The 14,506-nt window shown below is 49.4% G+C and overlaps 1 protein-coding gene across 2 annotated transcripts in view; it reads left to right on the top strand.

Moving 5' to 3' along the window:
* The first annotated feature begins 1,984 nt into the window (after nucleotides 1–1,984).
* IGF2BP1 (insulin like growth factor 2 mRNA binding protein 1) overlaps nucleotides 1,985–14,506 on the top strand; it is a 44,644-nt gene continuing 32,122 nt past the window's right edge. For both annotated transcript variants that reach the window (XM_006741453.3, XM_031036930.2), the window contains exons 1-2: nucleotides 1,985–2,486; nucleotides 3,682–3,742. In XM_006741453.3, coding sequence (XP_006741516.1) covers nucleotides 2,312–2,486; nucleotides 3,682–3,742 — 236 coding nt within the window. In that variant the 5' untranslated portion in view covers nucleotides 1,985–2,311. The remainder of the gene's footprint in view (nucleotides 2,487–3,681; nucleotides 3,743–14,506) is intronic.

Consider the following 14,506-nt stretch of genomic DNA (forward strand, 5'->3'; position numbering starts at 1 on the left):
CCCCATTTCTTTGCAGCGCGCGGGGAAAACCGGGAGGGGGACAAAGGTGCGGCGTGTGGTCTTTTAACTCCCGACTTTTTGAACGGTATAAAATCGTCTGGCAGAAGAGCGGGGCGCCCAAGTCGGGAGTCAGTTCACTGACTGCAAATAAAAAATAATAACAAGAAAAAAAAAAATCCAAGGCATTCCTATCAGTGCAGCCAACACGTGTTGCGGAGTCGGCCCGGGCCGCAGGCGACTGAGACAATGGGGTCGGGGACGGGGAAAGGGAGAGTGACCCCCTTCCTCACCTGCCCTCGCAGCACGCGTGCCCCCGACAAAATTGTTTCTCCCACCCGCAGAACCCCGAGCAAAACCCGAGCTTCCGCCCAGTTCAGGGAGAGTCTGGCATTACTGGGGGTCCACCCCCTCTTTCCCCGGTCCCCGGGCCAGGGGGGCTCCGGGGTACCCGGGCTACGCTCTCCGCCACCCCCCAACCCCCGGCGCCGTCCCAGCCCCCTCCGCTGGGAACTCGTTGCCCTCGCCCGCCACTCGGCCCGGGATCCCGGTTGCGCGTGGACCGCGCGTCCCGCTCTCCGCCGCCTATCCTGGACTCCGAAACGCGCGGCGAACTGCCCCCTCCCCCACCGCCGAGACGGGGTGCGACCGCCCACGTGTCGCCCCTTGCCCAGTCGGGTCCGTCCCTCGGGCTCCCGGGGCCGGAGGATCCGGAGCGAGTTGGTCAAAGGCGAGGAAAGGGACCAGGGCGGATCCGCTTCCCCCTCCCCAGGAACGGGAGGGGGGAGGGGCCACCGCCCCCTCCTCGCAGCTCCCGCCCCTCGCTTCCCCGAGCGCCGAGCGGAAATTACCCCCTCCCCCCGCGGGTCTGACCTGGGTACGTGGGCGGGGCTTCAGCCCTCGGCCCCCCGCCCCCGGCCCCTCTCCCGCCTTCCCGCCCGGATCCGAACGCTGCACCCCAAACAAAGTTCCGAGACCCGAACCCAGCGCTGGGAAAGCTGCGGTCGCCGGCCTGGGTGGGGCGGACGGAGGGGACTCCACCTGTCTGCCCTCGCGTCAGGGAGGGAGGAGGGGAGCGTTCGGATCTCCACCCGGTCACTCCCTCCCTGAGACCTCCCCCTTCGGTTCGCTCGGGTCTGCTCACGCTACCACTCCTCTTCCTCCTCTCCACCCCTCCCTCTCTCCTGGGGTCAGCTTGGGCCGGAGCCGCGCGTTCCCCCCTAGACCCCGAGACGGTCTCGTTCGGCGGCGGAAGCCGGGTGCGAGCCACCCTTCTCCCGTGGGAATCCCGAAACATGATTTCCTGCGGATCCCTCGTTCCCAGCCGCGGTCCCCCGTGTTCCTAGCTTCCCGGTCCCGCGCTCGCAGGGTCCCTGGGTCCTGGATTGCCCGGAGGCGGAGGAGTCTCCTAGGGCTGCGGCCGGGAAGGCCGAGACCCCTCACTTAAATATCTAGGGGAAAAGCGCCTTTCTTTTAAAATCACCGGCTCGCGCGACCCCCGCCTGAAGACCCCAGAGTCCTCAGCTTCTCTTTGTCTGTCTCGGCCGTCCCCCGCCTGTCAGTCGCTAGCAGTTAACCGGGGTAGGGTGGGCAAACTCTCCCCCCAGCCACCGCACGAATAAAAAATAACCGTACGTTTTACCCATAAAGAGGTGGGAGATTCTGGGCCCGACCACCCTCCCCCAGCCGGGGCCGGGGTAGGGGGATGGGTGGGGGCGGGGCGCCTCCCTTGGGGCCAGATTCTTGCCAAGGGGGAGGGGGCAAGTCGAGCTTCGGGAACGCAGCCCCCACCGCCCTGTTTCCCCCGGGGGGTGAGTTGAATGCCCCCCCCCCAGGCTGGAGATTGGTGGGCTGGGCCGGGCTGGAGGGCCGATGGGCCCAGAGGCTTCGGGGGTCTTCCCGAGCAGGGTGGGTGGGGGCTTTCACCACGTGGCTTCGCCTTTTTTTTTTTTTTCCGCTCCATTTTTTTTCAAGTCGATTTTATTTAGAGGCGGCGCCAGGGCGGCCGCGGAGAAACGTGACACACCAGCCCGCTCGGAGGGGTTTCGGACAGAAGGGAAGGAGCAGCGCCGCGTCGTCCGCCTCCCAGCGCGCCGCGGGCACTTCTCCCTGGCCTCCCCGAACTCTCCCGCGACCTCTGCGCGCCCTCAGGCCGCCCTCCCCGCCGCGGGCTCCGGACAACTTCAGGGGTGGGGTGCAAAGAAAGTTTGCGGCTGCTGCCGCCGGCCTCCCGCCTCTCGGCCTAGGAGGCTCGCCGCCCGCGCCCGCCCGCTCGGCCTTGCCAGGGACCGCGTCCCGCCCGGAGACCGCCACCATGAACAAGCTGTACATCGGCAACCTCAACGAGAGCGTGACCCCCGCGGACTTGGAGAAAGTGTTTGCGGAGCACAAGATCTCCTACAGCGGCCAGTTCTTGGTCAAGTCCGGCTATGCCTTCGTGGACTGCCCCGACGAGCACTGGGCGATGAAAGCTATCGAAACTTTCTCCGGTAAGAGTGCACCCACCTCCCCGGAAAAGCCACGACGAAATCCCCCAACAACGGAGACCTGCTCCTCTTCTCTCCTTGCCCGCCAACTCCCCTCTCGCTCCGGCCTGCGGGGCTTGGCCTCGGTATCGACCCTCCGCCCACCTCCTTCGACGCCCCCTCCATCCCCGCTCTCGCCCCTCGCGCGGAAATATCCTGGACCCCCTCACCCCTTCCTCCCAGCCCCAGAGCAGAAGCTGGAGGCTTTAGTAAGGCCGCTCCTACCCCCCGCCGACGGGGCGGGGGCCCCACTGGTAGTGTGTGGGGGGGTCCCCACTCAGGCGGCTCCCGTCTGGGCCTTATTTCCATGCCCGCCGCTCCCTATTCGAGGCTGGACCCCCTCCCCCCAGCCCCCCAGCGCGAACACCCCCAGCTCCCTTTCCTCCACCCTAGGCCTTTCCAGGCGGGGAAGAGGTCCCCGCTCCGTCCCCGATCTCCCGGGTGCCCAGTGGGGACGGCAGCCTTCGGGCAGGGCCGGAGAGGAAGGGGGTCCCGCCTCCCGCCCAGGGCCTGGGCTTGAGCCATTTTGATTTGAAAGTGGGGCGTGAGCGGGGTGGCGCGGCGGCGGCGGCGGCGCCGGGTCGCCATGCTGCTTCCCGAGACGCCCAGGCTGGGCCGAGAGGCGCGCGCCGCGGCCGCGGGGGACCCTGCCCGCGGGGCCCCGCTCCGCTCCCCCAGGGCCTCTGCTCGCCCCCGGCCCCGACAGGTGAGCGCCCCGCCGCCAGGAGCCCTGCCCCGCGGCTCGACCGAAAACTAAAGTTTCATTCTGCACCCCTCCCCCGCAACACACTTTGGGACCAACGGGGAGCCCTTTCTCTCCCGGCCCCAGCTCCCCAGCTCTGGGAGCCGAGTAGGCAGCCCGCCCACACAAACGCCCTGGTCGCCCCATTCCCAGATCGGGCTCCCAGAGCGATCCACTACCCAACTGGCCTCAGATAACACAACAAACCGAAAATTAACAAAACACAATAACGAATTTATAGATTCCACCATTCCCAGAGCGACCGTTTCGCGTCTGGCCACGGAACCCACTGCCTGGATTCCTAGGCAGATCTCAGATCCCAGTAACTCCTGAATTATCCTCTTGGTCCTTTTCCCACCCCACACCCCTGTTGCAGCTCTTATATTGCCTTTTTTTTTTTTTTTTTTAAATCTTTAGGGAAAGTCGAATTGCAAGGAAAACGCCTAGAGATTGAACACTCAGTCCCCAAAAAACAAAGGTAGGAAAGGGCTCTTTGAGAAGGGAGGCAACCTGGGGGCGCTTAGAGGCTGTGTTAAGGGGTCCATAGTGTCTCCAGTGGAAGAAACCCATTACGGGCCTTCCCACCCCCCACTCCGGATGTTGGGGGCAGGGAGGGAAGATTGGCTAAGATCTTGTAATGGGTGGTTTACAGCTTGTAAAAAATAAGCCGGGGCTGGGGTGGGCTGAGAGATGGTATTTGGAGAAGTAAAAGGGAAAAAATCAATAGGAGAGAAACCTTGTGGATTTGTTCAAGGTGTGTGGGGGGCCATTTTTGTGAGGAAGCTAAAAATCTTTGAAGAGTTAAAACTCCTGGACCTTTCTGCAACTTCTAGCAGGCCTCCTTTTCTCTTTTATTCCCCCCACCCATCCCATAATTCTTAAGTGGATTCGGGGGGCTCCCCTTCGACATCCAAGGGGAAGTGGAATGAGTTCCTGTCCCCAAAAGAATTCCCTTTTGCTTGTGCTTTATGTATATTTCTGCAACAGGCAAGGGCATTTTTTTTTTCAGCCACCTATCCCTAGTCCCTCACATCACACATCCTCCCATCCCAACTGGATTTTGCAAAGAATATGCTTTGGCTGTGCTATCCTTTCCGAGCCCCCCCACCCCCACTCCTTCAGTCCATTGTTACAAGGGGACCATCTGGGGTGAGAGCTTTGTGTTCAGGCTGTGAGCTGGGGCTCTTTGGAGGGTCTAGAACTCCCTGGATGAATAGTGAGAGAGAGAGAGAGAGTGATAGTGTGTGTGTGTGTGTGTGTGTGTGTGTGTCCCAATACCTTTCTATTCTCATTTAAGCAAAGTGGGGTACCTCTATCATGTTATCCCCAAATCTGATTCATGGTGGATTTCAGATCTTTCATTGAAGCCTGGGCTGCAAAGTATAGGGGCAGAGTCTGTCTGCTTTCTCATTTAAACATGTTGACAGTGCAGAATTTTCCCTCATGTTGCAGCCCCCAGGAAATCTTTGATCCTCTTGTGACCCCCTCCCCTCCCTAGGTGTGTTCTCCCCCTCATTTCAACTGGAAACTTGCTGCATTTGGAATAATCCTGGCCTTTTCTGGGTGGGAAGGTGGAGGTGGGTGGCTCTGTATAGTTTTTTTGTTTTGTTTTGTTTTTTTTGAGCCTGTGAAGTTTAACTGTAAAGTTTAAGTGAGATAAAAATCTGTTCAGTGGGTTTAGCTTAAGATATTTTAAGTAACTTAGAACTATTGTATCTATAGATGATCAATATGGCTTGTAACTATGTTTATAGAGCCTGTGATTTAACCTCAAGCGCTTCAAATACTCTTATTGGAAAGGCAATTAGAGTTAGGAGTAAAGAGGCAATAAAATCAGAAGGAAGAAAAAAAAGTCTTATTTATTATTTTGAAACATTTCCTGGAGATGGGCCTGAGAGAAAGATAACTGACAACAGTAGATTTGTTGAGAAGATTGTGGATATTTGAACTGAAGGCTGAGTGTTTGAAACATGTTGATGAGAAATGTCCAGAATAATTGGAATTCTGACATACGTGGGATTTTTTTTCCTTTTGCTCTTATGGATGGTTTAAATTTTAAAGGGAATGAAGTGAAAGCAAGAGAAATAGCAAAATGTGATGAGTTGGGACCCAAAACATTTATATTTTAATTTCCATGGTGCTCTGTATTTATGGATCTTTTCCCCCTAAGCCATCTGCTTGCTTTCAAGCCATTTTTAGGCTCCTTCTTGTTCCCTCCAAAATGCATTACTTAGGGCGCTTTTGAGTTGGGAAGGGGTGGGGTTTGTGAGAAGAGTGGGTGCAAAATCTTCCTTTCCACATCCATATTAGATTCCATCTTTTGTGTGTTCTCCCCTTCCCTGAAATAATTTTTTGAGCACAAACACGGACTCAGTTTTGTGTGTGTGTGTGTGTGTGTGTGTTTGTGGGGTGGTTGAGAAGGCACTTCATTTTTCTAGAATGAATCAATTTTTGAAGTTTTAGGGTTTAAAAAAAGAGTTTGTTTTTATGAAGTAAGTTTGCTCTATCATTTTGTGTTCTTTGAAGGAAGCATTTTGTGGTATGTGTTTTTAGTCTGTCTGAAAACTATTCAGTTGGTCTGTTACTGGCTTTTTCAATCTCATGGATGTATAGAACAGGAACTAGTTAATTAAATATGACTAATACATTTTAAGCAAAATGAATGACTGTGCATATGTATTTTGTATGTATATACTCTTGTTTCCACTGTTTAAAAAAATAGAAAAGAAGTAACTTCCTGATGCACTCAGTTCCAAATGAGTTACGACTTTAAACATTTCTAAGAGATTCATAAAAATCTAACAACCTAAGTGTTCCTGGTTTTTGTTTGGTTGTTTTTTGTTTCTTAGAGGGGGGAATCAAACAAAAAAGTAATATTACAGCAGTTATCTTAGCATTCTCTGATTTTTGAAGTATTAATTTTGTTCTAACTTTGTATCTATTTGATAGATATACTATTTGTACCTTTTTAAGAACCCAAGAGACTGAGCACCATGCATTTAAAGTGAAAACATTAATTTGAAATTTTAAAATGGATGATACTAAATTTCTTCCACCTTCCCAAACCCTCTCTTAGACAGCGTTGGAATTTTGGCTAACAGTTTTGGCTTTTTGTTGAGAATTTGTATATATTCACTGTCAAATATTAGGACAAAGGAGAAAAGCCTAAAGCATTTTTAAAACAGTTGTGGAAGAGGTTTGTACATGTGTTTTATTTTGAGAGACATAAGAGTAGTTAAGGTAAGGGGGGAGTCCCATTTTAGACTTGTTTATTTTGAGAATTGACTTGCTTTTTAAAGGAATTAAGCTTGTGTTTCATTTGCCACTGTGTGTGCCTTTTTCTAGAGGAATGTGACCTAAAGATAGCATACCTACTGTCAACTGCTGTCATCAAAATAAAAGGTGTTGCTGTTAAGAAAAAAATGCAAGAGATGTACTGCATTTCTCTGCATGAAATGTGTTCGACTTAAAAGACTGATTTTCTTAGGCAGGTTAATGGTTGTTCTTTTCTCTAAGCTGACTTAAAATGAGGTGGGCTAATAAACACTTTACCTTGATTTTCCAAGTATTAAAAAAAAAAGAAATTGGTGTCAGAGCCATAGAAGTGTGAGAACTCTCAGAAAGTGCTGAAACTTTATTCAGATTTTACAGTTTAATTTCCTAAAGTTGGCAGTTTTGGAAAATCTATGTGAAGGGATGTCTTGTAAGTGGCAAAAATAGTATTTTTAATTTTAAGTGATTTGCTCTGAAGTAATTGGATCACTAAACGTTTTCAAAACAAGCAAAAAGATTTTGCCTTCAGAAATGGACTTGTCTTTAATGAAAATTGTTCTGAGGGGCTGAAAATGAATTATAGTAAGGGGGTTAAGAGGCAAGGGAATGTCTTAAAAAAACAACAAAGGAGTAAAAAGTACTAGAGTGGGAGGATTTTCAGGCACTTTTACTTATGTGGTTGTAGTTGAAAATAAATCTGACCTGTATTCACCCAGTTAAGATTAAAGTAGAAACAGTTTATGGTACTTTCGGTAAAAGGTTTTCTTAGTAATAATAGGTTAGTTTTTTTGCCTTTAAATAAATTTTAAAATGGTTGATTCTTAACATTTTTCTGCACTGTTTGGAGGGAAAGTGGAAATCAATTCACTCAACATTTTAGTTTCCACCCAGAAAGTAGATCTTACAAATTCATAAATTATGTTTTCTTCACTGCTAGAGAATCTGTTGTCATTTAGTGCATAGTATTTCAAGATGCTTTCCTAAAGGACAGTGGTATTTGTCCATTGGAAGAGTGGTAGGTTCCTAGAACCCTTTATTTTCTGACCGAGAGTAGAAGGATGAAATTTTACTCTACTGCTTTCTCAGATGGAGAACCTTGGGGGAAAGAAGGGGAAGAATTGTAATTCCCATCACTAATTTATTCAAAGTATAGTTAACTGTTCCAAATGTAAAGTTTTAATGGCACAGCTTTTGGTGGAAAAGGAGCAAAACATTATTATAATTATGTTTTAGAGATGAAATACATGACATTAGCCATTGGAAGAATCTTGATTCTCGAGGGTTCTGAGCTTCTAATCTTTTTAAATTACCTTAATATAGGTCATTTGAATCCTTTTTTATGTGTTTGGGTACTTTTAAGGCTTATTTTTTAAGGGTTTATTCTAAACTTTAATGTGTAACAGCCATTTGACAAAGATACTATTGAGATAGGCTAGTGAGTATACAATTTTAAATTATTTTTAAAAATTTCAGATGTGGTTTAGTTGAGTGAAAAGGGGGGAGGACCAGCAAGTGGTGTGTGAAATTTGGGGATCTTTTTGTTGAAGGTGGACATTGGTTATATCTCTGTTGGTTTTTGGTGGTGGTAGGGTTGTGGGGATGTCATTAGAATAAATGTATGAACCAAAGACGTTGGAAGAACAGACATTTTGTCAGCTGTTAGGATTTGAATTCCGTCTTGTTCGCTCCCCATCCTCTTTAAAGGTTCTTAAAATGTGGCTAATGCCTTCCAGAAAGTGCAGCTTAGAATTTGGGATGGGAGTGTTAGGGAGAGAAAAGAGGAAGAAAAAAAGCAGCAGGGGAGACTGGAGAAATCAGACGAGTTAGTCCTGGGTTGGAAATTCCAGACGGGGAAAAAAGAGAGAGAGAGAGAGAGGAGAGATGGGGGTTGGGTGGAGTTCCCGCTTCCCTTTTAAAGAGAAGCGGCTGGAGGCGCACAGCGACCCCCGGGAGAGGGGGTCGCAGACAGCAGCTTTGGAAGACGGGTGGGAGACTGGGCGTAGGGCAAGGCTCCTTCGGCTGTCGGAGTTGCCTGCCTTCCCTTCCTCTTTTTCAAAAAGCAGAGAAAGTCGCGGCGGCGCTGGAGGCGCTTCCTGGAGAGCCCGCGCCCGCCCCGCTGCCCTGACCCTGCCCGGCCCGCTGCGGCCCCCGGCGGCCCCGCAGTCCCTGCCCGCGCCCCCGCGGGCCCGGGGCTCCCCGCAGGGCTGCCTTTCCCGGGGTCCCCGAGACCCCCGGCCGCGGCGCGCCGGCAGACAGCCTCACCCCGCTCCCGAGAGCCCCAGATCCCCGACCTCGCCCACGTGCAGCGGTCCCCGGCTGCGGGCGCAGCCCCTTTGCAGCGCCCCGGCTGCCTGCAGACCTTCCCATTCCCGCCCCGGCTGCCTGCAGACCTTCCCATTCGAAGGCAAAAGCTAAAGGCCAAGGCGGAGTGAAGAGGGCTGGGTGAGGAGGGTGGGGAGAGAGGAAGGGGTAAGGAGGAAAGAGGAGAGAGGTGGAGAGAAAATGGAGGTGCACATAGTGGTGGCCCTCTCCCCGGAGCTGAGGCCCCTTGGCAACGGGGCATAGAGCTGGAAGAGTTAACAGGGTCCAGTAATCTTTAGAAAATGGCCAGTCTCCATGTCCCAGAGGCAGACTGAAACAATAACAAAGCGGGGGAATAGTAACCAGAGGTTCTAGGGTGGGTTGTATTCGTGTGGTGAAAGAGAGAACAACAGGTCCTCCGGTGGGCCACTGACTGGGCTTGCAAGACGCTTCTTAGGGTCCCAGCCAGTGTTTGACTCCATGTGAACCGCCAGATTTGCACACCATTTCCACCTGTGCTGAGCCCATTTCCTCTCCTCGCCCACACTTTTTAAAACGCCTGTCGAAACAAAAGCAAGAAAAGGTCTCCAAAAACATGCACTCAAGACAGTACGTGCTCTTTTGGTTACTGATAAAAATTTGATTTGGCTAGCGAAAGATCCAACCGGGGGAGCGTCTGTGATAACATACCATCCCGAGGGGGACACTGCCAGCAGGAAGATGCTCAGCCCCCAGTTTGCAAACTCCATTCCAGTAGAAGAGCTTGGGTGTCCCCTCAGATTGTGTTCAGAGGGGGCTCTGTCCTTTTTTAGTGAGTGGGAGGGGTCATCCTAGTATGGAACAGGCTGAGCCAGCTTTGTAAGGCCTGTTTGCAGCTAGTAGGTTTGCAGTAAATAGTTGGAAAACGAAGGCACAACAGGCTCCAACAAGCTTTTACCCTAAACACAGACCACTGAAATACAATGTATGTGGATTATGGGCAAATCACAGGAGAAAAGCGGGTCTGGGCCTCATCATTTTCATGCAGTTGGAGGAAACCTGATTGCAAAACACTGAAATGTGGCTGTATACAGAACCCCCCCGCACGTGCCCCCCCCTCCCCCCCCCGAAATGCAGTCCTATCGCAGAAGTCCAGTCTTCCAGGATTTGATGTTCTGGTTGTATGGCAGAGAGCACAGAGCATGGTGAACCATTAGTACAACTGCTTTTGAATGAAATACAGAGCAAATAGCTGGATGATAAGAATTTTTGACTGCTATGTCAAGGTGTTTGCAGGACCCCTACAGACAAGTGTGATTATTAGACAAGTGGCATTTTGGTGGCTAGAGGCACATAAAGGGACCAGTCAGGATGGATGGGTGTGAATTCTGCTTATAGTTTAGGGGAGGGGTGTGCAGACATCCCTCTTTGAGAGGAGACGGCAGAAATGGAGGACCTCTTTCCCACACTGTGTCTGTTCGATGGATTCTAGTCAGCCCTCTACATATTTCTGTAGGAAAAGGGTGAGGAAAACTTCAATTTTCATTCATGTTGAGTTAGTTTCAGTTGAAAAATTAGTCCTTCATCCAGATGTTTTGACCACTTGAAATGGAAAATGTTAAGTCTGAGTGAAATTTGATTGGATAGTTTAGTTGATTGGATGTAGTTAGAATCTCCAAGAGGAGAAATCAGGATTCAGGAAGAAGTTGTTCCATGTAAAGGTTGTTTGTGGGGTCTGAGTTCTTTGGCAGCAGGAGTTGGGTGGACAGGAATCATTCTGAATTCCTGAGGCTCAAGGAGAGAGGACGCTCTATGGGGTCAGGGTCTCCTGACCTACCCTAGGTGCCTCCTTCTACCCTCTTTAGGACTATGGAGGAAAGGTCTCTCAGGAGAGCTCAGTGTTTAAAAACAAGAGCTTTGGAGCCAGGCAGTGACTGAAACTGCAGAAGTTAATCTTCTTAAGCCTCGATTTCTGTAACTGAACTGGTGTTATTACACATTAACTATTATTATTGCTATTGTTTGTTTTAGATACGGACCTCTCTGCCTCCTGTCTTTGGACTGTGGCAGCTTGGGGCATAATCTAAGGCAGTAGGTAGGGTGTTTATCCTTCTGTGACTTTGGCATGGAACAGTGATGGATAGGCATATTGAAGGGGACTTAGGTGTAGGGTGCTTTGATAACCTGCATGCTGAAAAGAAAAGCCACCTTTTGGGAGAGGGAGATGAAGGTCACCAGGGCAGTCCTCCCAGACCCCCTGCATTATGGACCCCATCCTGTCAGACAAGAGACTTGAAGAGATGGTGGAGAATGCTACTGCTGATTGTTCCTTAGGGGAGTGGGCCATATATTCTGTTGTTGGTGCCATGAACTCAGGCCAGATGAAATTTCATACTTGGGGGCTACCGTCAAAGGTGCATGTAGGGCAGGGACATTGGTGAGAGAAGAACCGCCTTAATTCTGGCAATGAGGTAAGTGTTATAAAGATTCAGGCTGAAGGGGACTTTGAGTCCTTGGGGGTCAGAGGAAGGAAGAAATGAGAGCAGCTTCTCCCACCTGGTGGGAGATGGGCATGTTTGCCGTGATGTTCAGCTCTTGGTAAGCTAACAAAGTAGCCTTTCAGGAGTTGGGGATCCCTGGATGCCCAGGAAGTGACCGCATACATTGTTCCCCTTATAGAGGGCACAGCCCCAGTGGCTTCACTTGCCCTGGCCCCATGGACTGGAAAGAGAGCCCATCTTGCCACCCACTTCCTCTCTTTGGGCCTCCCTGCTGAAAGGGTGCACACAACACCCACTCGCACAGACCTATTGCCCCTTTCGAAATCTCAGTCTAGGGACTGAGGATTGAACCTTCTCAGTGGGGTGGGGAGAGGAAGGGCTTCCAATCCGGATGTGGCTTTTGGCCATTTAACAGGCTTGTGACTTTAATCAGTTACTATAAAGGGTTTTACAATTAGTTTATGTGGAATGATGTGTGTTGCCTCTTTTCTGGAGTGCCATCTGGGATTGCTTGGGGCTCCTCAACTTCCCATGAGGTATTCTGAAGCTGAAGAGGACAAAATGAGGGGAGGCAGGAACTAAAGTGGGGGCTGTCGGGTGGAGTAAACTTGGTGAGGATGTCTGTTCAGGGCTAGAAATATTTATTCTACTTCCTCCTCCAGGTCTCTGAGTTTCTTGGGAGGAGAAGTCCGACTGTAATAGAGCAGTTGGTTTTGGCAGGATTTGGAGACAGACCCCGAAATTAAAGAGTAGAGATGATCCTTCGCAGACCAGGCTGTTGGTGCCTGCAGCCAGTGTGCTCTGGGTAGCGACTAGACAGAGGATGTTGGCTTGGGGGGAAGCAGCGGGATTCCGAAGATATTCTCTTGACTCCTTATGTCGAGTGTCCACACCAGCAACTTTTTGTTGAAAAGAAGGGAAAATCTAGCTCACTGTAGTTAATTTGATCTAGAGGGTTTTCCTGCCTATGGTTATCACCATTTGATTCAAAACTGCTGCTGCTGGCTTTTTAGAATAGGGTAGAGTGATACCCACCCAGAATAAGCTGGAGGCAGGCAGGGGGAATATGACGATCTTCACAAACATCCTATGTCTCTCTGAGATAATCTTTCTTTCACTTTCCTATGCTTGTCCCTCACTGACTATCTTGAATGAGTAGTTTGCTAAATTTAAACTTCTAACTAGAGGAAGAATGGAGCCTGTCTAGGCTCAGGTTCCTTTGCTCTCTTCAAAACATCCCCTGGTCAGCAACTTTAGCTTGGGTTGGGGGGGGGGGGCTTTGCCACTCAAACAGCCATTTTTGCAGGGGGGAGGAGAGATTTTAAAAATGACATATTTACAACCAAATTCCACGTAAGAAAATATTTAAAAAGATGGTACGGCTTGGTGTGATCGCTAGCATTTTGCTGGGAAGTTTGGTACCTCTTACAGTGGGTTCACTCACGCCTGCGTATGTTCATCCACTCGTTTTTATGTATTCAGAGTCTTCTACTGCGTGCCACACCTCTGCCAGGTATTAGAAATACAATGAATGACAAATGAACGACTAGTATTAGATATAGAAGGAAATACAACTTCTCAGTTCATTTTCCTCCAGGAGCTTTTAGATTTTTAACTTGCTCCTTGGTGTTTTAAGAGAATTTTAAATTAAAAAAATGTTTTTAAATTTTTTAAGTTAAAAATTATTTATCTATCTACTTACTTATTAATTTATAAGATTTTATTTTTAAGTAATTTCTTCACCCAACCTGGGGCTCTGATGTAACAACCCCCAAGGTCGAGCTGTGTGTTCTACCGACTGAGCCAGCCAGGTGCCCCTAAGTTAAAAATAATTTTAAGTATTTTAAAATAATTTCAGTTAATTAAATACCTCTTAAATATCTAAATAATTTTACGTGGTGAGGCATACATAACATGACATTTACTATTGTGAGCATTAAGCGCGCAGCTGGGTTATGGAGAACATTCACGCTGTCATGAAGCCAACACCTGCATTCATCTCTAGAACTCTTCATCTTTCAGGACCGAAACTGTACCCGGTAAACGAACTCCCCCACCCACCCCCGCCTCTAGTGGTATTCACACCATTGCCAGTTTTTCTTTTTCCTTCCTACATGGTGGTCACCTCTTCATCCTTCCATAAATACAGGAGTCTTTGCCTGACCCCTCTCTTGCATTAACACTAATTATTTGTTGGGTTTTTATTTAGCACTATTGGGTTTTTTTCAGAGTGGGGGAGAGAGACAAGGGTTGAGAGAGGGAGCTGCACAAGAGAGGTGCAAGATAAAAATCTCTGCCCTCCAGCATTTTCACTTTAGAGCTAGGAAGAGCTGTGGGACAGCAGAGGCCAAGAGACTATGTATTAAAATGGGAGGCACACAACCTCAGGGACTAAAATAGAGGAGGGAGGCTTTGAGGGAGCTAAGCTGTGTTTTGGAGGACAGGCAGACAAAATAGGAGTGGATTAAGGAGAGCATGATGGATTGACAGGGAGATGTTGACGGGAAGACAGTTCATCTAGAAGAGAGGGGTGGCATTATAGTGAGGCCCTCAGGCAGGTAGGGCAGATATCCCTGTTTATTTCCCTTATAGTGCATCTTCTTGGCTCCAGAGCTCTGTTCAAGGTGACTTAGGTCAAAAGATGAGCATTTATTGAGTATCTCGTCACATCCCTGAATCCTCATAAAGAGCCCTGTGCAAGTGATTTCCTTCTACAGAAGAAGCTGAAGCTCTGAGCGGGTAAAGTAACTTAGCCAGGGTCAGCACCTTGAATAGGTGGTAGTGCTGGGATTCAAACCCAAGCCTTTCCACCTCTAAGGCTGAGCTCTTAGAAGGTGGGAACAGGTGATCCTCTAAAGTTCGAGGAAATTGAATCTTATCTTGAGCTTTTCTGGGGGGAGTGCGTAAGTAAGTTTAGCAAATAAAAAAGGTGCCTAACATGAATTTCACCCTGTTCTGAGCCTCCTTCTTCCCCAGGTGTTTTATACCTGCTTTGCATTTTATTTTCCTCTCACTGTTGGGATTTTCAGGCAATCTTCAGTGGTTAAAAAAAAACCCAGAAAATTCTCCTCTTGTCTGGACAGCTAAGATGGGAAATGGGGATTCTGTTTTTAGATAGAAAAAGACCCACAGAGAGGGAGCTGAGCAAAGTGGAGAAGGACTTGGATGGGGTTAAAGTTCAGGTATCA

This window comes from Leptonychotes weddellii, chromosome 15 (genome assembly GCF_054177405.1).
Source record: "Leptonychotes weddellii isolate Sample4059 chromosome 15, ASM5417740v2, whole genome shotgun sequence".
NCBI classification, from domain to species: domain Eukaryota; kingdom Metazoa; phylum Chordata; class Mammalia; order Carnivora; family Phocidae; genus Leptonychotes; species Leptonychotes weddellii.